Here is a 24,418-nt window from a genome sequence, read left to right as displayed (position 1 = left end):
TCACTGCCCACTGCTTTGTTTTTCAGTTCTCTTCCCTCTGTTATTGTAGTCTGGCAGACACAAACAACTCATTTTTCAGCACAACAATGCTCTCCTCTCTACAGTCATGCTACATACAGTGCAAAAATATACGATACCGTTGCAGAGTTGTTTTACACTTTGCAGCCATCAGACAGCTTTCCCACAATTACTTTTGAGATGTATTGTATACGCTGGTCAATGCCTCTTCGAAAAACAGAATAACTCAGAGTAGAAGGCAGCCAATCCTGCATTTCTCCATGACATCTATCACATCATAACCATTGTCAAACAAAGCTTAATTTCATAACATTATTTTACTCATGGAATGGTGTTCTCATTGCCTCTCAGTATCACTTGCAATACTCAGTATCCCAGTACTAAGGACAAGAGTACCGGTTACAGCATTTCTTTCTCATTTAAAAAATAGATTATTTTATTATAATGTGTTCAATATATTTCTTCATGTTAATTACTACAAGAAAGACTCCATATGACTTTAGATTTGTAATTACTGTATAATACTACACTATATAATATTGTAATGGCGTTGTTTAAAGAAGAAATTCTAGATGGATAAATCTTCCACTCAGGGGATGTACTGAAAGCAGATTCTGTGTTACATAATCAGACTCAAACTGGTCTACTACATATTAGGTTATACGCAATACATTGGACTGGCTAGGACATGTTCAGTAACATATACAGTACAGTATTAGCATTCATACTTACTTGTTGTTCTGGCTCCAATCACAACCAAACACTGCAGCTGGGTGCTTATATCTATGCAACACTTTTCCATCAATTGTTCGGATTATGCTAAAATCATAATGTAACAATAATAAATAAAGGAAGAAACAGGTGCCAAAACAAGAACATGTCAAACATTGGGAAGATTTCCTGGGTTAATATTTATTTCATTGAATACTTCTTATTATGCCTTGATTTCAAGCCCTTAACGTTCCAAATTGTAAAATGCATTGTTAAAGATATTGTAAAGTAATTGACTACTTTCTTCTATTATGCTGATGATCTACAGCAAAAAAGGCTGTGAATTTTGAGTAGCACTTACCAAAAGCCATCGCCACTGCAGGTGGCAATCCTCTTAGAATCCTTATGGCTCCATGCAATGCAGAAAATGCCATTCTTTCCATGCTTAAAATGAATAAAGGCAAAAATTACCATACTTTACACACTGTAAGTACGTCGGTCCCCTTTTCAGGCGATCAAGGCCCATGGGGAATGGGGGGCAAGGGCCACCATTGTTCTTGACCATCCGACACTGGAGGTGGAGGTGATGTGGTCAGCATCACGCTCCGGCCAGCCTATTACCCCCAGAAGGATTAACCCCCGGTACTCACTTGGAAAGCAGGCTGAGTGGACTTGGGAGCCATCTGGAAGGAATTAGAGCAAGCTACATCATTTGCCCCTACCCTTCCAGTCAGGAAGCTAGACACCCTTGCCATCTGAGCTACCACACCTCCCTTACACACTTTATAAAGTATATATTGTAAACATACATAATTTAACAGATTAAACTATTTCATTTTGGAAGATTACCCAGAAATTTGGCCAAAAAATGTCTGTCCTTTTTATCTGTGACACACATTTTAGAGATAAAGATTTGAGGCTAAATGGAGCAAAAGACAATGGTATTAATATACTGTATGTCATTCCTTTAAAGTTTCCATAGATTTCTAGCACTTACATACTGTAATTATTTGCAATGTAACCCATCAAACTGATCTTTACGATCTGTGTTAAGCAATACTTTTTCATTTCCTCCAAAACCATGCAGCGTATATATAAAAAAAACAATAATCAAATTAATCGCTGGTAGTATTGTTTGTGGGTTCTTGCGAGGATGAGGGTTGATATTATTTTCAATATCATAAAAAAACATACCTCATTAAATCTTGTGATCATTTTGGCTTTTTTCACATCCCATATAAAACCACCATTTCGAGATGTGGCACCAGCTATGCAGTTCAAGTCTCCTTTTATAAAATAAAATCCCAGTTATTAAATAAACAAGACATTTTTGCCAAAATATCTTTGCCAATTACTAGGCCAGCTACCGAAAATAGACAGCTTTTACCTGGGGCCCAAGACAGCGAATAGATAACTCCTTCATTTCCCGGAGAAGTATACACGGCTGTAAGGGTGTTGATGTCCCACACTTTAATTGTGCCATCAAACGATGCTGTTGCCAGTAAATTCGGGTCATCTGGTTTGAATTTGCAGTCAAATATTGTCTCAACATGTCCCTAAGTGGAAAAAAAAAACGTAAATGAATCCACACAATGCACCAACAACTGTGCATTCCTTCAATCTACCAATAAAATCCCGAGGATGAATATGGACTTCAATCTAAGGAAACTGATGGAGTGTCCAGTTCCTGCATTTATTTCTGTGAATCCTGGTGGAGATTATGGCTCAAGCTTGACGCTGAAGGGCTAGCCTTCTGCCATGCAAGATTTCCGTTCTGGGCATTCAACACTTGGCATCTCTCCCCATGCGTCACATCACTTCCTCTTTGGGTCACTCCTAGATGGCAAGCTACTGTAGGTTAAAGCCCAATCAGTGTGTCAGATTAATCACTAGAGCACTCTGTGACAGAGTTAGCCCCAAAGTCACGCAAACATGACAAAAAGGAACAAATTCAGTGACTTTATAAAGTACTTCTTTAATCTGACTGTTCAACCTTTCACTCAGGATTGAACCATCAGTCTAAAGGTGGGAAGCAAATAAAAGCGTATTGGGTTTTTAATTTTTAAAAATGGATGTACAGTAGGTCAAACTTTTAATTAAATCTAGACCTATATTTTGATTATGTTTAGATAATGGCTGTGATATCATGTGACGGTTTGTTCTCCTTACCAGGTCCCTGAGAAAGTCCCATTTCTTTGCTCCCATGTCATAGAGTCCAACCCCTCCATCCATAAAGCAGCAGACAGCGTGGCCAGGGGGGAGACAGAAGGCCTGGCTCTGGGAGAGGGTCGGTGGCGGCACTGCCTCACTCGTAGACGATGTGTGGTGATTTTTTGTTGGGGAATTTGTGGAAAAACCTAGAACGAAGAATGAAGTGTTATGGCACTTTCAGAACAATCCACTGGCTGACAACATTTCATCGTGCTCCTACTGAACTGATCAAAATATGATTTCTAGTGAAGTAAATTGTACTCTCTGTCCATGCAAAGCTAGTCTGACTTCACCAGTTCCTTCGTCTTTCATACTGTTAGTACAAAAGTCATTAGATTGTTCTGTGTTAGAGGGGAAATTCATCAGTGCCTAATAAACTATTTAAATCGAGTCAGAAATTTCAAGAATAGTAGCCTGATTTTTTTCAAATTCTTAAGTGCATGCCTTGCTTTGAAGATGGTTTTAGTAAGAGTCTTTAACACTCCAACGGAGCCAGGATAGGCTAAAATTGTGAGAAATTATAATGTGATTTGGAAATACCAGCAATAATTAATAATTACTATCTATATTAAGTTGGAACCAGAGCACATGTAATGTCACACAAATATGGCTACTTTTAGAACCCTTTTCCAACAATTCCATTTTCATATCCGGAACTCCGTTCTTTATGTAGATGATTTGTATGGCTTATGATGGCTTAGAGAGGTCACAGCCTGGCCATGTGGACATGGTGGACTGGACCCCAAATTAAGGGGCTACGGCAAGTGTGGACATAAAGAGCATAGTGGTGACGAGTGACTGAACAAACAAGACCAAGAAGGAAAGTCTCATGCCGAATGGAGCAGGTGATTTGTTGAACTGAGTTCCTGTCCTCCACCCCACCATTTGTTGTAAACTCCAGTAATAAAACACATACTCTAGTCATATACAGTATACTGTGTATATACACATACACTTAAGTAAAAAAAAAATGTATGATGTATAAATTAATGTTACTTACTTTTTTTGGCAGGCGGAGAGTTCAATACATGCAACGCGTGAAAGCCTGTCTTTTTCAATTTGAAATTGTCTAATGGCGTTGTTCTCGACACATTCCAGACACGCAATACGCCAACCTGGGAATCTGAAAGGCGAACACAGGCCTGAAATAGCTATGTATTTCTTCTTACAGTATGTTGTTCTGACTGTTTTGTAATTTCTCATAATCCTTTAAGTGGAAAACATAAAATATTTTTATATGAATAAGAGTATTTTTAAATGTTAAATAGAGATAATATTCTTAGTTACGTAAATAACTATTAAATTCCTAAATAAAAAGAAATTGTATCCTTAAATATTTAGTGGCAGAATTGTTATACTGTAAGTGATTTGCAATATGCCCCTGAAAGTGTCACTTACCTCCTGTAATAAACATGCCAGGAGCACTGGGAACCCATGCTAAGCACTGTACTGATGCCGCAACACTTGGGAAACTGAAAGTTGTTATGCATGACAGAGATTCTGAGTCGACCAATCGGATTCCGTTATGCAGGTTAGCGACAAGGAGGTAGTCTGTAGACAGAGGGTCCCATTCAAGGGCTGTGACGGGATCCTCCTCATCGGTACCTTCCAAGGATTCAGGTCTGAGAACATGCTTTTGACTTTTGGAACCTTTTTTTAAAGAAAACAAAACCACGGCAAATGGATTTTACCGTATGTCTCTCCAGGTGAAGAATTTCTGATTTCAGAAACACATACTGTATCACGTGAGCGGGCATTAAGATAAATACGTTATCCTTCCATTTAATTTGCAGATATAACAGCTACAGTAAGTATAGTATCACTAGAAGGAAACTGAAATAAACTGTGTTTGCTTATTAACAACTCATTAGACGCTTTAATTGTATTATTAGCATAATCCTACCTTTTATATATGTTTCAGTTCTCAAAAGGCTGGAATACAATATAACATTAATGATGTACAAACTGTAATGCAGGGCCACTCAGAATAAGAGCCTAGGAACATTAGAAACGAGAGGAAATCATCTCCAAACCTATTTTGTTGAAAGCTTGTTTAGAGTTTGGGACCCTTCCATTTCTGAATTTTGCTATTTTATATCCAGCTCCTTGTTTATTTAATTGATAACTAACAGGATATATATTATATAATAATATGATATCAGAGGAAATGACTAGAGCTGAGAAAAAAATCTTTAATAAAATGTATTTTGTGTTACCAATTACAAAGTCTAATTATCTTCTATAAGACATACAGTAATTGAAGTGTTACAGTACATAATGCTGTATATGGCCTTTTGGTAAAAAATCAAAGACTGACAGTGTTTTACCAGGTTGAAAAATAGAAAGGCTCCCATCTGTGTGTCCAAATACCACTTTTCCTTTCTTTTTGGGATGCCATCTGAAAAGACAAATGTCAGAGAGGAAGCTGTGGGCTTCTTTGTGCACAGCAACCCCACAGTCTGGCCCCGAGATTGTCCATATGTACAGGGGGCCCCGATGAGAGACAAAGGCTACAGCATCTCCCGAGTTCCAGCACCAGCTCAAAGAGGCAGGAATACCTGCGGATACATGGAAGTTATAATGTCAGATTTGCTCACGCTGAAGTAAAGCCAATTGTGAGGACATGATGCAAGCAATTTTGAAAATTGCAATAATAAGGTAACATGCTATCCAGTGTGTAAAAAACAATATTATAGTGATGAAGGATACCTTTTGTGTTGTCTAGTCTTGCCACCACCTTCTGCTCAGCTACATTCCAAATAATCAGCAAGCTGTCAGCACTGGCACTTGTAAACACGTCAGGGTTGTGTGGGCACCACGATATGGCAGTAATAGTCTTCTTGTGCTCAGACATGATTGCTCGAAGTTTGAACTCATTGTATCTGCGATCCAGCTGCAGGCAAAAGAAGACTCCTCGTCACAAAGGTAGACAAATGTTCGTGAAAATATTTTTACAGTTCCTCATCAGTGTTTTTAAGGGAAATCATTCGGAAAATAAGTCCATCTATTTAAAAAAACGTATCTTGACGTCATATTAAACTGAATACAAACGTAAAATTAAGCTGAATTCTCTAATTGTGTTGGTGGGAAGCCTTTTAGGAATATTTTATGTAGAATTAACTGCATTATATTAGTTACCTCACACTAACATAAAACATTTACTTTTACAAAGATACTGTACAGTAACTGCATACAAAGAATTCCATTTCACAGAACACTTCCTAAAATCCCTCCAAAACACCTTCAAAAAATGTTCAGGGGATGTCAGCAGGACTCATGAAAAATATCTGAAAATTCATTTTCATATTTTCTTCATACCATACTGTACATTGTACAGTATGTGTTGCAAATTTGCTCTTTATAAGATAAAACACTGAAACAATGAACAGGAGATTAAAAAACAAACCGAATAGATCAAATGCGTCCTGGTGAATATTTAGGTGAACAGTGACCATATCAGTGAAGATAACAGGCTTTAACCTGTTAATTCCGGTAAACCATTGTACTGTACATCTTTCTTTTACACTCTCCGTGGCCTGAATTACCTGATAGACATATATTGCAAGTGTTGCACAGTATGCAAACCTATCTCCACTAGCTGCGCAGACATCTTTGTTCCACGGTTGACATCCAGCAGCCAGAAGGCCTACTTGTTTCACTTGGGACATTTTTATCTGTGAACAAATAGGGAAATGCTATTTTTTTCAGTCTGAAATAAATCCTGTACAATACCTCCAACCCTAAATAGATTATATACAGTATTCTATAACCCCCCTGTGTTCTTGTATACTATTATAGAATATTCAGACAATTAATACCTGTAATACTTCATAATACAGTACTTATGAATGTTGGTAAATTCTACACTTCGGTGATTGTTTAAAGATTTAACCTGATTTTTTAAAAAATAAATCTTTTACATTCTTTTTAATCTTGTGAAAAGATTGAGTTGCTTTATACAATAATCATTACCCTTTATCCTTTATCATGAAAGATTCCCTATTTAAAAACTACCATCCCTGCTGTCATGCTGATGGGAAAGAGACAGGTCAGAGCACTCGCACGACATGTTTAATCAATAATGTTTCAAAGCACATGGAAACAGAGATCTTCAATATCCATTTTAGAATTTTCTTTTCTTAGTGGTATTCCTGTTCTTATTTGTTAACATGCACATAAGAATAATTCTTCAGAACGTTTCACTTCACTGGAAGACTGGTACAATACATAATGCTACCTAGAAACTGTTTTGGTTTTTCAGTGAATTGATATGCTGTATGTTTTAATTAACATGAAAAATAATGATGCATTATCACAGGCCTTTAAATGTACTGACTTCTTTTGTTAGTTGCATCCTACACTTTAAGAATTACTGTACATTTTCGTGAAATATTGCATAAATATTTGTTATAAAACAGAGATGCAATATTTACTCTATTTTGTTTTTGTTTTTGTAATAAGCTTGGCATGTGGGATGGAATTAATAATGCATGGTGCCCTTAAATCAGCCCAGTTCCATCTTCAGTTTCTTAAAATGGGGGAAGTGGTTTTCAAGATGGCTGACCTGATGAGAAACAGAGAGTGGCTTTCAATGAAGAAAACAATAGAAAATCCTCATTCAGTGAACAAAAGAAATATAAATTGCACTCATCTTTACCTTTCAGCATGGATTGAACCATTACCTGTCCTTCTGCAGCCTACATGTGCTGACGCAGCTACTAAGCAAACTTCTTTCAATCAATGTCTTCTGCGACCTATGCCTCACACTAAATCTTCTTCTAGATCCCTTCATCATGCCTTCTTCTCCTCCCTGGGCTCCGTGCCTTCTTCTCTCACTAAACCAGCCTTCTGTGTCTTCACATCTTCTCCAAGACAAGACTTTCTAACCACCTCCTACTCCTCTACAAATGACGTCATACAGTAATATTAACTGGTAAGGCCAGGCTTCAGACTTGCCCTTTGGAACATCTGCAGGTCCTTCCTTTCTCCACACATTAATCTTTTATCACTTTAGTTCACCTTGGTCTCATCTGTCCATGAAACATTCTTCCAGTACTCTTCCGAACAAATGCTGAAGCCTGGGCATGCATGGCCACCTGTGGAACCGGCTCATTTCTCTTTACTGATTATGTAACTATTTACGGCAGCAGCAGAATGAGCTCGGAATATTATTCATTACATTACACATTATATTACTCTGAAGAGTTTGTCAAGAGTAAAAGGAGTATGTGTTAGACTAGTCAAGTCAGCTTCTTTATTTAAATTCAACTCAGGATGCGTTTTACACGCTGAATTAAATCTGAAGACAGAAAACCCCAAGAATAGGCAATAATTCAAAGTTGCTGCAGTAAAGCCTCTTGAATGATACAAAGAATGTGGTGAGCTCAATGGATCACAGGCCCTTATGCAGCTATGGCCTCAAAGGGATGTGCAACAAGATACTGAATTTTAAACAATGACATTTAAGGTAAATATGCCCCAGTACTTACGATCACTGGAAATCAGTGAATCGAACACAAAGTATTCAATCAAATGTACTTTATGCATATAATTTCCCACAAATAAAATATATTTTACATTTGACTTATTATTCATACTAATCTAAAGAAATTACTTGGCTGTGGAGTAAAACTAACAGTTTTGACATTACTGTCTTGGTCTTGGAATTGTATTTCTGTATTTCCAGTTCACCTGGTCACTTGGTTATAACAATTATTTCTCTCAAGTGACTACTAACAGAGAATGTGATAGAGAATGGGTTTAGAATATCGTGAGACAGGGTTAGTTTTATCCTACGGATGATACTGTTGTAGCCACAGTAATCCTGCTCATTACAAGAAGGATTTGGTTATGATTTTGATCCAATGGTATGAAGCAGCCCTGGAATCTGGTTCTGGTATCTGTTTTTCTCTTTTTAACATCATTATGCACAATGCTCAGTCAAATTTAAAAGTTTGGTTATTTAATAATTGTTCTGTTTTAAATTCTGTCTTCTGTATAAAGTTAAAATGAAAAAAAAGTATTAAATAAGTTAAGTATTTACCTCAAAGAAATGTTATGCATTATTAATACCGCTCTACAATGTTTGTTTTAGCAGAAGTCATTAAAAGTCAAAAATGACATCCAAAAGTGCAGTATGCTAATATTAGGATTAGTGTAATCATAAAAAACAAAGATTATTACTGTGGACCTGAAAATTAAATTTGATTACAGAAACACAAAGTATGTACAGTATACATGAAATAAAAGTAGATTTAAAATGTGTCACTAAAATGACATACTTTTCAAAGGTATGCAGTGTATCTTATACAATAAAACAGATATTCTTTAAAACTGAGATTTACATTTTAGAGTTTTAAAATCCAATCTGAACAGCCGACTCTTTGTAGGTCCACATTATTATAATTATAACGTAATCAAAAAATTTTGGTGAACCCAAAAGCCTTTTCTACCCAGACAGAATTATGCCCTGTGGTACAAAAGCTATAGGAATGAAAATAAACAGACAAACCATACCTCCCTTTTCCATGGTATATTTTACAGAGCATGAACTGAAAGGCTGCATATTGTTTAAACATAACAATGAGAGTGCCTACCTTAACATCAGCATCGTTTTTTGTAAACCATTTGAGAATTTCCATTTCCATGTTATTGTCTTTGAGGTTTCTGTAAGTCAATAACAGCAGTCTTCTGCAGAAACGTATTTTAATTTCTACCCCTTGAACATGAACAATGAACAGGCAGACCTACAGTAGTCTGTTCATTGACTGATACAGGCTTACTGTATGATACAAGCAGAAGGCAAGTGCACCAGAGCAACTTAGACAGTAGCCTGGCAACTGCAGGTCCCTTTATATAAACGATCCCCTTTATTCTTGCCTTGATAACTCCTTAAAGGTGTTTTTGTTCCTTTTCCCCTCTTTCTGTCTCAGTTTATAATATATTCTGCATCAGAACAGGACTAGTCTCCCTCTCTGCTTAAGAGGGTCATGTGACTGCAGCTGCAGCTTCCTGTGCCCATAGATAGAACACCGGGAGCTAAATGATAGTAATAACAGTCATAATGTAATACCGGTAAACACACTTATTGTCTACGAGCTCTTATTATAAGATTGCTGACTACTATTAGAAGAACACGCTGCATTATAATTTCCAGATGAACATGTTTTGATCAGGTTAAAGAGAACACGACAAAGGCAAAAGACAAAGGCAAAAATAACATAAATGACATGTTATTAGACAAATAGCGCTAGATTTGTGTCACGCATGCCAATAAAGCATTAGGATCTACTTTTAGAAACCTACAGTGGATGATAGGAGCAGATGCAGTATCCTGTGATATGATGGTACTGTTAATTGGGTGACTATATGAGGTACATTACTTCAACCTTGTAGTGGAAATGCCTCCCTGTGCTGAAAATTAACAATGCAGGAAAGGCCTCTCACTGCACTGTTTCCTAGGCAATGAAGACTGTATACCGTGATGTATAAGTGCCAGATAAACTCGAGGGTCACTGGCTCAGTCAGAAACATTCTTTGAAAGCGTGTGCAGAGTGCAATATCAGATCAAAGCAAATGTCCTTCCATTCAATATTGTACTAAACAAAAACACAGTAACAACAGATTTTGAAAAGAAAGATGTACTGTATTTCACTCTGATGTTTTCTTACAATGTTTTTGATGTTTTGATTTAAGAAATATCATGTACACTGGCATTTGTTTAAAAAAATCTATAATTCCCCAAGATTTTGCAGGATGATTGCACATAAGGATTATGCACATTGAACAGCACAAGCGTGATCTCCGTGCAGACCTACTGTAAGCAGATTCAAAGCTAAGTCATATAATATAATTAACCAACCGTTTCTTCAAGTAGCATCATAGTAGCATTTCAGTGATGTCAGTGAGAGAGGCAATGCTCTCCCAGTTGGTGTTGACTCTCCTGTAGGGCATTGTGGAACTGTAGGGCATTGTAGGGCACAGTGTCTAAAAAGTTCTATGTCTCTGATACAGTAGGTGGATATTTGAAAAGAGTGTAGATCCTCATTTATCTTATGCAAACCAGGAGTTGTAGCTCCAAAGATTCTTAAATACCTGTCTACAACCCTTTGGTTTTGGCTGGGTGTGTCCTATGTTTGGAATTAATGAAAGTTTGAATGGAATTCTTGTAAAATGACATTAGCCACCTCAGGCTTAATACTACCTCAATATTGCCCTTTAACGCCTCAGCAAAAGTTAAATACTCATTTTGTTTTGGTCTTAGTGCTACTGCAGTAACAAATTAAGCAGTCCAGCATGTTAAAAAGAAGAGGCTGTTAAATTCACTTAAATTCAAACCAGAGTGTCCAGATCTTACTTTCTCTCCTGGAAGTTACAATTCTTTTACAATTCCATCCCAGTATCCAATGTGTGTGGTTTCTAACTGAAAAATACTGTAGCATTGCCTTTTACAGTATATTCAGATTTAAAGAAAAAGCTGTACAGCACCCTCTAATAAAACATAGTATATCATGTTTTTAACATGTTTTTAACATAGTATAAATAAAGTTAATATGATATATATTTTATGTTTAAAGAACTGTTACTTGTCGACTGTCAAGCATTATACAGTATGTATTTAAATGTTGTAGAAATGTTTTTGGAGTATTTTGAGGCAGAGGGTGAAGATATTTATAGAGCTAGGATTCCATACTCCAGGCATTCTAAGGGTCTATGGTACCAACATACTGTAAATTATGATCAATTCAGTTTAGTTAACAAAAGACAATGTTTGAATCACAGTTTAATTTCAACATAAACATTTAATAATGGATTTAAGTATTATAGATAATTTAATTATCTTTAATGGGGAGAATTCTCATTTCAAATCAGGAAGTTGCTCAAATTAATTCACAGCATTTTAAAAATATGAATTTTAAACATTTAAGAGAATCTAATTTAATCTTTAAACATTCATTTTGCACTTCACAGCTCTGATGCTTTTTTACTGTAATTACATAAAGTTAACAAATCAAAGAATACTCAAGAGGAAATCTGCATCCTCTAAGGAGTTTTCAACCAGATTGTCAAAAAATCTCCATATTCAGACTGTATAAAAAAGATGTTATATCATTTAAAAAAAATCTTTTAGCTTCTAACTATTCATCCAACACTTCGTACGAGTAGACTGTTATCAAAGACACCTTAACACTATATAGTTAAAAATATATAGTTAATATGTGTTGTAAATTATTGCATACAGTATAATAATAAAATATATTAATAATTATCTTCCCTTTGTTTTATTCCAGTGCTCAAGAAACAGTATACTGTTTCTTTTGATTTCTGTGAAAATTAAATACTGTATACAGTACTTTAGATATGTTTCCTAACATTCAAACAAAAGCAATTTCAATGTTTGTATGTTTAAAGTATCTGAGCATCTTCATTTTTCATAGATAAATTCAAATGTGCATGTTTGGGGATTTAACATTGCAAAACATCATGAAAAAACACAACAACAACAGTCCGATCCCTGGGAGACTGCCATGTACTAACACAAATCATATCAGTAATAAGCAGGAGAAAAAGAAGCAGACATATGTACTGTACAGTATATATTTTTTCTTTTTAATTATAAAGACAGTGCTCTCCACCTATCTGCTACATTGAACAAACCTATTTCTCTTGATGATCATTATTTTGGTCAGGTAAAAAGGAAACTCCATACTAAAAGGTGGTGGGGTAGAACACATTCATACACTATGTTGTACAGTAGGAATGAATAATCTGTGCAATACAGCAGTGAAGCTTTGTCATGTTAAGGTGGTTGTTTTCTGGTCACATGAAGGATGAGCTGATGGTCAGAGAACAAGTTTAAAGAGGAAGGTATGGGGCCTGTCCCTCTATGCCATGTAGGCATCAGAAATCTTATATACAGTACTATTATAAATTCAACGAACCAGGTGAGGGCCAGCACAGGTAACCATTTGGATCTATTCTGTTCTATAACCATAGAACCACCTCCCTTGACACCTTCAGGCAAAATGAGAATGCAAAAAATTAGATTGGACTCTTCAAGATTGTTTCAGCTGTACTCTTTCTTGGCCTGGGGAATATCCATCCAATCACTTTCCTTGGAGAAAGTTAGGGTAGGAGACAGGGGATATACTTAACTTCAACAGCTTAAGGTTTTTATTTTTAAGGTTTTCAAGGTTTTTGTTTGTCTGCAAAGGGACCTATGCCTCAATAAGCTGAGGCAGTCTCCTAGTTCGTCTGCAGAGAAAAGAGTGGGGTCTGCAGTTGTAGCCCTTGGAGTGGGGTCTGCAGTTGTAGCTTTTTTTTTTGGCTTTCTTGTCTTTGGCATTGTGGGAAAGAGTGCTGGGCTTCATTACTGATCCCCCGCGTTTCTTAGGGGCTGTACGACTTGATTTAACTGTGAAAACCATCCTATCCTGCATTTTAAACAGGTTTTAGAGAATGTGAAAGCATACTAATTATTACTAAATAACCAGTCAGCTTTTATTTGCTTTATACATTCACAAAGCAAGAAATTCCTTTCCACACGCAGTATATTTAGTAAAATACTTTCTCATTGTTTCTTACCGGACACTGGAGATCACCCCTAATAAAGGATTATTGTACCTCTCCTACTGAAGAGTAATTGCTTGAACTACAAAATTAGTATGTCACAGTTTAAAAAAAAAAGAAATCTATCAAACAGCTGTGATATACAGTACAGTATGTGAGCAAAGCAAATGCATTTCCCTGGAAATAAGTAACATGAAGTTTAATTGTTGTCAAAGACAATTCACATAGGGGTGTGCTGTTGTTGGGGAGAACTGTCATGGGGAATGAGCTGTTTTCAGGGATGAAGTGTCCTAGGGATGAACTGCTGCCAGGGAGAAATGCCACTGGGATGACTGGGAGAACTGCCATGTCAAGGCATTGTTGTCAAAGAGAACTGTCATAGGAAATGAACTATCATCAGGGGGAATTTTTCTGGGGATGGGCTTTAAGCCAAGAGAATCGCCATGCGCCCTTCAGCTGACTTGGTAGAAAAAAAAATACAGGGCTCCCGCATGGTTTAATCATCAAGGGTGCTTGATGGTATCTCAGTTTAGGCTTGGGTAAGAGGCAGTGCAGTAGGTTCAGACCTGGGGTGGACAAGAAGCTTTCTTGCCACATAACAGGGCCTTATGGAAACTGATGGGCACATACTCTATGACCTTGCAATGACGACAGTGACATACTGTATGTCCCTCCACTAATTCCGTAAAACCAGATTTCTGTTAAAAACAGGTGGGAGTGTGGTGCATGTACTGTACTATGTCTTATTATCTTCATGCAGTAGGGTGGTACTAGTGGTGAGCAGTTCTAAACTGGGTGGGTATGGGTCAGGAAAAAAAAATCTGTGCATTTATTGAAAACACAATAAAATCTTTAAATATGACCCAAGTAAAAAATTTGTCTGAGACTGGACATTACTACAAAAGCAAAAGAAGGGTGACAAACTGTATAATACTGTATGTTGCTTGACACATTGCCAACACTCCTGACCTCCAGGACCAAGATTGGACATTCCTACTGTAACTCACTAGGTTATAGCAAGTGTCATGCTATACAGTATGTACCATAAGCTCAATAACCAATGTGTCTCAAATACCTACATTAAGGCCCACATGAAAAAACAAACCTGACTGATCTGCCATTTGCCAATTTTACACCCAACACAATTGCAGTTTTCTTGTTCTACCCAGTCTGAAGCCACCACTGACCTGGAATTTACATTGCAGAATTGATCGATTCAAAAAAAAAAGATTTAGTTTAGTATTAACAGGAGTTCCTTACTCATTTTGACAATTAAGATACAATTACTTGTCACAATTATTACTGAGATACACTTATGTATATTGTTTATTCTTTTATGTAATATCAAGGAAAAAAGAAAAATTACAATTTGAGCATACAATCACAGGAGGGAGTTTTTGAAACAGCAAAGGACACTCTCCACATCACGAGAAAAGATGTGAAACCATCAATGGATTTTTATTTTTATTTTTGCAATAATGTAATATTCATCTCTCCTTCTGTCTCTGAGCACCCCTCAGATAATATCCCTCCTATGAAAGCCACCATTAATTCCAACAAAATGGGTAGCTTTTAATTACCGGTTCACAGGCTCCACAATGCAGTACTTATTACCCTTTGGTAACCTGATGTAAAACCATGTTTACAGAAGCAAAAATACTAGAGAGGGTGCTTCAAGGGAGTGAACCTTGAGATTGGTATTTTAATTGGGCCTGGAAAGGATGAGCTGTTGCATACACAGTATAAAGGCTGCTGCAGACTTTCCACTTATACACAGAGGAAAAAATGCTTCTGTCCTTCATAACAGCAAATACTTGGATATAACCATAATTATTACCTGAATGGAGGCCTTATACCTTTTTCAAAGAAAAATAAGAGTACTGTAGATAGTGTTTTCCACCACACGAAGGACATATACAAAGCCATTTTCAACGCAGGCTGTAACCACATTAGAAGACAAGACCATTAAGTGCTCGGTACTGTCTTTAAAACATGAAAATGTTTTTAGTTATTATTTATCATTATTTGAATGACACACTTTTGCAATTGTTCTGGGTATACTATATGAGAAAAATAAAGCCATTATAAGGTAAATTGAGCTTCATTGTATGAACTTTTTAAATCCAAATTTTGTGGAAGACAACACTGAAAACCAGAAACAATGTATACATATATATCTTTTAAATCAACATCATTTACAATAAAGTAATTTTTAATAAATTGTTCAGAATTTTAATTTGTATAACAGTACCTGCTTGCACCATAAAAGAAATAAAGACATCCATGGAAAGAAGCTACTGATGGCACATGACTAACTCATAATTTATGGCTTGTGAAAAGATGATTTAATTTACTTTAAATGCTACATGATCTTCAAAATGATATTCAAAATTATTTAAAACATTAATTATATCCTCTGCTATCTGTTTCAAAGCAGTATGAACGCTAAAAAATAAAAACAATTTGCAGTATATATGATTACTGAGATGGTTTACTCAAAGTCTAACACTTTCAAATACAGTACGGAACAGTATACAATGAAAGGTATTTAATGACTGCTAATTTGGTGAACACCTAACAACTCCCTTTAAAAAATACAGTAGAGTTTATTTTTAACAATTGTACCCTTTCAAATATTTAGTTTTCCTTTTAAATATAATGCAGTCAGAAAATGAATATTTATTGTTATATGTTATATGAACAATTAATCAGAACAGAAGCTAAATGTGTGACAGGAAAAAAATAGTATTAATTTAACAAATTTCATTTTTGATATGATACAATATTGCTGAAACTAGAAATCCCAGAGAATTACAAGACATTACTAGGTTGATTGACACATACATTTATGCACACTAGTAAAGCAAAATTAATTTGAAAAAACACAATCTTCACCCCTTACCTACTGTATGTCTTCTTTCAACCCCAGGATTAATAGATGTGTTGTTTAATTTTTGGGGGACATGGATCACTATATCACCAAACAGCTGAAAAGAATACATACAGGATACAGAACCTTAGTGTGACTGTACTCCCTACTAGCCTACGTGCCAGTGTGCACAAAGAGGATAATCGCGACTGAAAGTGAAAGAAACCCACAGAGGATTTTGTCTGTCTCAACTCTCATTGGACACATCAGGTTCTCAGAACACGCAGTAGGGTCCTCCGTCTGTCTAAAGCTTGATCATCTGGATCGTTTTTTAAGAACAGTACCCAATTATCCTAGCACGACTTGTACATAAGAAAACAATATTCCAATAGCATACTTCTACTATTGCTTTGACTACAACTACTGTAATTACTACTAGGGGCAGTGGAAGTAATTATGGAAATAGAAGTAACATTGGTTGATACAAGTACAATAAAGGCAATAGTTATCAGTGTATAATTAAAGATGCTTATCCTACAGTAAAAATATTGTCTTATTTCCCTCTCATTTCTGAAGCATACTGTATACAGTATACGAGTATGCACTCTTGCTATATGCATTCTTACTGAACTATATCATGTTTTACAATACAATTGAAAATTACTTTTCTCTCTTTCGCATGTCATCATAAGAAAGAAAGAAAGTTTAACATAATAGGCCCAAGGCCATACAGTTACAAGTTTTACAGTTACAATGCACAAAACAAAAATTCAACAAACTAATCTTACTGTAGCTCAGATGAAAGTGGGATTTTGGGTATACAATATGTGGGTTGTGTGTACAGTACTGTATGTCTTTAGAAGTGTAAATTATAAAGTTAATAAAATTACATACAGTAAGATAATGAAATATTTTTAACTTAATATAACACTTTTTAATAATGAGTCCCACACCTTTTCCATTAATTTTTACTTTTTTACAATGAAACTTTTCTGAATAATGCATCTTGCATTGCAATTAATTACCTGAGGACTGTTTTTTTGCATGGGCATTTAAAATCCCATGGCCTTTTTTTTTGTGTGCTAAAAAATCATTATCAGGAACAATAGCAGGTTGTAAAATCTATCTTGTCAAAAATCCCTCCATTTTGACAGGGATTAAAGTTTTATTTTGGTGTACTGATTGTGATGTAAGGTGTGGTAAAAAGCTGCTGAAGTCCAACTGTTGTTAAACATACAGTACCCAGTACCTTTCGGTATTTATGTCTAGAATTGTGGTAAAGATTACATGATTATCTTGAGTTAATTCATGGATTATTAAAAAAAAACGTGCTGAATTTTCTCTGATGAGTGCCAGTTGATGCAATAATTTGTTTTGCTGTAAATTAATTGTGGTTCCGCTAAAAACTAAATATGATGTTTTAACAAATATAAACCACAGTGACTTTTCCACAAATTTAATAGTGATTATAAAATGTAAAGACATAAATTAAATTATGAATTAACTGAACAACTTGTTAGAACAGTACAGATTTGAATACAGTATATCTGAATACGTGCAAGTTAATTTTCACCTTCTTATCGATGTAAAAAAGTAACAATATACAATATAAAAACTGAAAACTCACACTGCAAAATTGTTACAATACAAAATTATTTTACTTTAGTAAAATTATCGTTTGACCACTTTTATTGTCTTTAAAATCAAGTTACTAAATAATCTAACATTGTTTTTAAATTCATAATTCCATAAAAGTATAACAATCACAGGAAAAACCTGTGCAGTGTCCTTACAATGTAACAAAACCTCATTTTTTGTTAAATAACTTTTGTGGGGTCTTGTGTTAACTTGTTATGATACTGCACAAGTACAGGTGCATAAAATTGATGGTAATGTACACTTTCACTGCCCCCGTGTGGTAAATTAATGTAACTGTGATTTATTCATATCTCAATGAATACATGACTTATTCATTCCTACTGAAACACGAGTAAAGAACAGTATGTAACATAACGAGTTACAGCACATTAACAAACTGAAGCCTCCTGGTACACACTTGCCAGGAAAATGACACAACCGTATCTTGCCAACACGGGCCGTGAGACAAGTAGTTTAGAAGATATCAACGGTGGCGCTGCTACAGATAAGACTTAATCCCGTGCACTCTTTCAGTGGATACTGAATATAACCAGATTATACTGGTTTGGTACCAGGTTTGATTAAAATGATTAAAATTGTATACTCCAATTCCTCAGTAATGGTGTTGACAAACAGAAAGTGTTTCTGTTTTTTAATTAACAAGGTGAAGAATGTCTGATCCCAGTTCAGACACTCTAGCTACGATGTCCATCAGTCTCTACACCGATCCCTTATAACTGTACTTAGTACTGTATAGGCCTATACAGTATCTGTTTACTTTGATGACATTCAATCTCTATAGACAATAGGACATTAATAAAATGTTGTGTTCCTTTTCTTCTCTTTTCAGCATGGAATAAACCTTAACTTGTTCCTCTGTAGACAATTTTTACCACTGCCTTTCCCTTAATAATTTTAACTATTTCAGTATTATCAGGTACAGTATACAGTATGATCAATTGGTCCAAATCAAAATTAAAGCTTTTAAATTTTACAATAGCAAAAGCCAGCCTGTCATTGATACCATTGTCACTGTACCATACACTGGTCATACACCTTACTTTAGATTTATTTCCCTAACTGTGCTATGTGAATAAATTATTTTAATAACATTCTTAAACAGGCAGACATGGATCTGAACAGATGGACACACTTTGCTCAATTCCCTTCCAGATCATGTTTCCATATTAAAAATGATTGTGCTTTCCTGCTTGAATTTTTTTTTTAGGATGTGGGGACAGATTGTGTTCCCATATCTTGGAAAGAAAAGCGGCTGTTTATTAAATTCTCCATTCTGCAGTATGAAAATCTGCAGGGACCTTAGATCCGCCAAATTTGAATGATAAGTCAAAATGACTTTTCATTGTTGGGCTTAATTCTGACATTCTTGTATCTTGGCGTCCAGTTGAAAGTCTGGTCTCTCCATAAGGACTTCAAAATTTAATTTATAGTGTGTTCCCATTAGACACTGTGGTTTGCAATTTGGTCCTATTACTACGTACTTAATTGCAGCATGGCATTTAGTATAACAATTCACAAATTCTCAGATGGTTTAGCATTCACATTATTTTAGTCTCTAGAATCAGAAATGTCTTACTTCTGTCAATATGTCATGACAATAGTCATATTTAATTGACTGGCATGAAGATATAGCTTTTACAATGGGGTATACAGTACATCCCCCCTCAGTCAAAATGTTGCAGGAAGCATTTAAAACTTGAGACTATGTGAGACTTCCAGACTGAGTAATTCTGGCTTTCATGAAGGTGTTATGGTTTTAAAGAAAACCTTGAAAAGTTATACTTGTGCAGAAGCATGCAGTCTACCATTACAAGTGGAGCTCTTTAGCTACCTAATGTTGTTTTTCCCCAAACCATCACACTTGGACCTCCACATCAAGTTACTAATGTGGTTCACAAAATCTGTGCCCCATTTTGTGACATCCCTACTTAAATCCTTGATCCACTGCTGAAGGGAATTAAATTCCATTGCTGTATGTCCAGCTAAGGTTCTCAATCAACATTAACTAATTAGCTGATACTGTATATTTAACAGAGAATTTAACTCAAGAGTGTCATGGTCTGTAATGAATAATCATTAAATCAAAATGACTACTTACTTTACTTTGGGGATGTTTTTTTTATTTTTAAGAACATGTATGAATAGAGCAAAAGATTAGCTCAATACAGTATGTTTTGTATCATACAATCAATCCATCACCATCTTTTCCATTCAGGGTAGCATTTCCAATGTACTCTTCACTATCTCATCTTCTATCTCATTTTCCTATCAGAAGACCTTCACATATTTTTCTAATGTGAAGTTATTCTAACGCAGTTTGCAAAAGCTAGATTTTTGTACAAATATCAAGGTGATTAAATACAAGCATTAAATTTTAATGTCACCCTTAATTATCTTGTTTTTGTATAGCCTAATTTGTTAAGTTGGGTGTGTAGTGATTTTATTGTATTAACCTATAGAATGTCCTTGGAAGATAAGTAGTAAATTATCGCTTTTATAATCCGTCTATCACCATCACATCATTTCATATTTGGTTCAATTAATTTACTCTCAGATGGTTTAATCAATTTTACAGTATGTGCAAGCATATAATTTAATCACTTTGTTTCCCTTGCAAACCAATTGAATTCTATAAACAGCAGATTGGAGTTCTTGAATCTCTCAGTTAATGCCTATCAAAATTTTAATTAATGCATTTGGGACCTGTAAGACATGTATCCCTGAGTTGTTAAAGAATTAGGAAAAAAAAATAAGAAGGACTCAAGTTTGCAAAGGGGAACCAAAAACAGACTTTAGACTCTAAATACCATACAGTATGTGTACAGTATATCAGGTGCCTAGTTACAGTAGATTAAGGTAGATTATACAATTCTAGTTTGTGTATGTTCTGACATGCTTTACAAACATATTTGTAAAGTATAATTTGGTTGTGGTTGGCACTGGTGTATGCAACACAAACAATCCCACAGGTGCTCTTTTGGGATAAGGGGTTTAAATGCAGTGATCTAGTGCAAGATCTTGATTCCTGATTGAAGCACAAAGTCTTGACCTATCCTTTTATACGAGTAGCTGAGTATTAGCTTTCTTAAATAGTAATTCATGTCGATGTCAGTCTTGATGTACAGTAATAGACAGGTCTCTGTCGACACTTGTGAGCATAATGCTGTGCAGTGATAGTTGTATTAAAGTTAAGTAGAAGCTGGCTGCTCAACTTGACATTCAAGACCATCATGCCATCACCTCCAATGCCATGGAAATTGTCCCCTTGGAAAAATGTTTGCATCTTTTTTTTTTTTCTGCATGCAAGCTATACCACATTAGACACAGAACTAGTTACTGTCAGGAAGAAAAACAATTTTCAGTGTCCAGCAATGTGGTTTTATGTTTATACAGGATGACTGTAATTGGTTGTGTATTAATGGATATAATTATTCCTGACTGGAAGAGATCCCTTGTGTGACTTCTCTGTTTCTGAAAGACCCATTGCTAGATAGTTACTGTATATGACATTGTGTGGGTCTCAGACAACTTCAGGTGCGTCACGTCAGTTGGTAGCATTTATTAGTGAGTGGATTGGTCCTGATGCTCTCAGGGTTGTTATAATGTTGCAACATTGCAATAGCTCGCAGTCTGAACTGCAGCTCTACATTAATGTGTTACAATCTGAAACCAGCATGTGACAAACCCCACCCTTAAAGAAGATGATCTGATGATTTGATCACACACAAAATTCATGATGGTTATACAATTTCATAGTTAATTTCACAGTGCTTCTCATGTTTCACAATATACAGTATACAGTATTTTCACTGCTAAATTCAAAATTGAGTAACTGTCTAATAATAGCAATTTGTGAATAATAATAAGTTTCTTTAGCATAATTATTAAATACAGTACAGTATGTTTGTCAACAAACTTTACATTTTTGAAGTGTTTCATTATATGGGCCTGCACAGAAAGTACTGGAAGTACTGGAAGTACTGGAGCAGTAGATAAAACAAGAAAATATAACTGTGTAGTTAATGGGATTGAGGAGACCTTTTGGCATTGGCGACTGCAATAGATGTAGACCTACAGTAGCTATGTTATTTGTGGCATGAACCAGGCCATGGCCACAACTTCTATATCGCAGCACCATGGTCTTGGGTTGAATACCAGCTTAGGGCATATGCCTGTTGGGGTGGGTTGAATGTTTTTCCCAGGGTCATATTTGTTTTTACCAGGTGTTCTTGTTTCTTCCCACTTTTCAAAGACATTCTGGGTTTGATTGTCTCCTTTATAGTTCAATTCAATTGACTGATTGATTGGTTGGTTGGTTGGTTGATTGATTGATTAAGGAAACTGATTAATTAAGAGCATATGATTTCAAACAAGAAGAGGCCATTTGGCCCATTTAGAAACTAACTTCCACATGGTCCAATTGATCTAAGGATCTCATGCAGTCGTTTCCTATAAGATGCTAGGGTATTGCCTTCAACAACATGGCTTAGTAGCTTGTACCATACTCCCAAAAACATTTGTGTGAACAAGTGTCTAGTATTCTTGATTTTAAATATACTTCAACATACTGTATCTTCTTAACAGATGCCTCATTATGACACACTTATGGATATAATTGTCTGTGAACTATGTGACTAGTGATCTCTTACCTAGTGGCTTTTAGACTGGGGTTCTAGTTTATGCTACCCGTACTGTACCTTTCACTGCCCACCCTTCACAATTCATCATTATGTATGTCTTATTCTCGTGGCTGTATGCCTGTATGCCCCATTGTCTTCTTGTTCTGTTCCCTGAAGCAGAATTCAGGAACTGTAATCCTCTGTAAATCTCTGTAATCTCATAGACAGTCTTACATGTGATGATGAAATCAATTTCCACATTGAAACACAATGATTGTTGAAATATACATTTAATAGAATCCTGTGTTGCTGGAGAAATGCTTGCCTCAGACTGTTTTCAATATACTGTAGTGTAAACTGTTTGTACTTTGGTGAAATTGTATAGCAGGATTGTACTGTAGATACTATAGACTATTATATACTGTACATACAGTACATGCCAGACACCAGTGAGATCACTGTGAGCACACTCAACGAAGTTTAAAGGTTTAAATTAGTTGTTGGTCACCAAGTACACTAAGAAACCTTTTGGCATCAAACCTTCAATGAAGATAGGTTAATACTTGAAGATATGTTTTGATATACATTTTAGCATAAAGAAAATTTTTGAAATTCTTTTCGTGTGCTCCCATGCTCGCTAGCTACAGTATAAGCACCGGGGGTGATTGATTGTTTATATTTACTCTTTGAGAAACGTAAATCAATTTTGTTTCAATGACATTTTCATCTATACTTTTTTCGTACTTTCGCTTACAATATGTTAACACCTCTATTTCATCTTCTCCGTGTTTTCTGTACATGCTTTATAGTGGTTTGCATTTCCTGAAGCATAGTTTCCACAGCTACAGTAAGCTTAATACGAAACCACAGTAAGACAGGAGGCATTTATCAAAATGAAACAGAAGCTAAAAATGTTTCAATTCAAACTGAAAGATCACCCATCTTAAACATCTAAATATCTTGTTAAAGAAGTTAATTCCTTCAGTACACTTACCTAAAACCGAATCTCTTACAGTGGACAGCGATGTGGTGCTGAAATTTGGTGTACCGCAAATCGCAGGCTCTCCCGGCAGCTAATACCTGTTCGGTATCTCACCTCTGATTGGAGATTTTCAGAGCTCATCGGCCGCACGATGCTCGGGAGAGAATTGTAATTGGTCACGTTTTAAGTCAATCAAGCCGAACAGGACAGTTTGGTTGTATCTGCTAACCCTTGAACCGATGGAAGTGACAGGACGCCATGGAAACGCGAAAATCTTGTAATGACAATTGCCGATTGTTTGGAGCGAAGATAATAAAGTATTTGTTAAGGCACTGCACTTAAATTGGCAGTATTTGTTCCTTAATGATTTCCTGCGTTTTCCGTGTGTGACATTAGTGAATGAACAATGTGTTTTTCTTTTACTATCCCTCTTATAATATGTAAAGAGAAAAGTAAAAAAAAAAAACTACACCTCTATACAATGTTAGTTCAGAGGAGTTGTAAACAGCTGATATGCCTACTCACACAACAGAGCTGTGACAAACAATACAATGCCGGAGGCCAGGAAAAAATGCAACTATTGTATTAGTTACAATATTTTGTGCAAGTCCTTGCATCAGCTCACATCCTCATCACAGGGGAGAGATTAGTTTGCCATTTCTGCAATATACTGTACCTAGCCATGTCCCTATCAATTAAGTAGTAACCTCTGGATTTTGCATAGCGGCAACCTGTAATTAATAGAGATATGTAAACTTTAAAAAAATAACATATACTGTA

The 24,418-nt window shown here is 35.7% G+C and overlaps 1 protein-coding gene across 6 annotated transcripts in view; it reads right to left on the bottom strand.

Annotated features, from left to right (window-relative positions):
- The window catches only part of wdr17 (WD repeat domain 17), a 42,149-nt gene extending 18,410 nt beyond the window's left edge, over window positions 1–23,739 (bottom strand). For 2 of the 6 annotated variants that reach the window (XM_015345942.2, XM_069192858.1), the window contains exons 1-11: window positions 9,537–9,936; window positions 6,486–6,614; window positions 5,650–5,833; window positions 5,268–5,498; window positions 4,339–4,590; window positions 3,941–4,063; window positions 2,899–3,086; window positions 2,117–2,285; window positions 1,924–2,015; window positions 1,091–1,173; window positions 751–837 (exon numbers count right to left, since the gene is read on the bottom strand). In XM_015345942.2, coding sequence (XP_015201428.1) covers window positions 751–837; window positions 1,091–1,173; window positions 1,924–2,015; window positions 2,117–2,285; window positions 2,899–3,086; window positions 3,941–4,063; window positions 4,339–4,590; window positions 5,268–5,498; window positions 5,650–5,833; window positions 6,486–6,614; window positions 9,537–9,587 — 1,589 coding nt within the window. In that variant the 5' untranslated portion in view covers window positions 9,588–9,936. Of the gene's footprint in view, window positions 1–750; window positions 838–1,090; window positions 1,174–1,923; window positions 2,016–2,116; window positions 2,286–2,898; window positions 3,087–3,940; window positions 4,064–4,338; window positions 4,591–5,267; window positions 5,499–5,649; window positions 5,834–6,485; window positions 6,615–9,536; window positions 9,937–16,411; window positions 16,497–23,650 lie in introns of those variants that run through there. The other 4 variants (XM_015345939.2, XM_006629961.3, XM_015345941.2 and 1 more) reach the window with 3 other exon arrangements.
- Window positions 23,740–24,418: the final 679 nt, after the last annotated feature.

This window comes from Lepisosteus oculatus, chromosome 1 (genome assembly GCF_040954835.1).
Source record: "Lepisosteus oculatus isolate fLepOcu1 chromosome 1, fLepOcu1.hap2, whole genome shotgun sequence".
Classification (NCBI taxonomy): Eukaryota; Metazoa; Chordata; class Actinopteri; order Semionotiformes; family Lepisosteidae; genus Lepisosteus; species Lepisosteus oculatus.
Note: the sequence above shows the minus strand (reverse complement) of the source record. Positions and strands in the feature narration are given on the sequence as shown.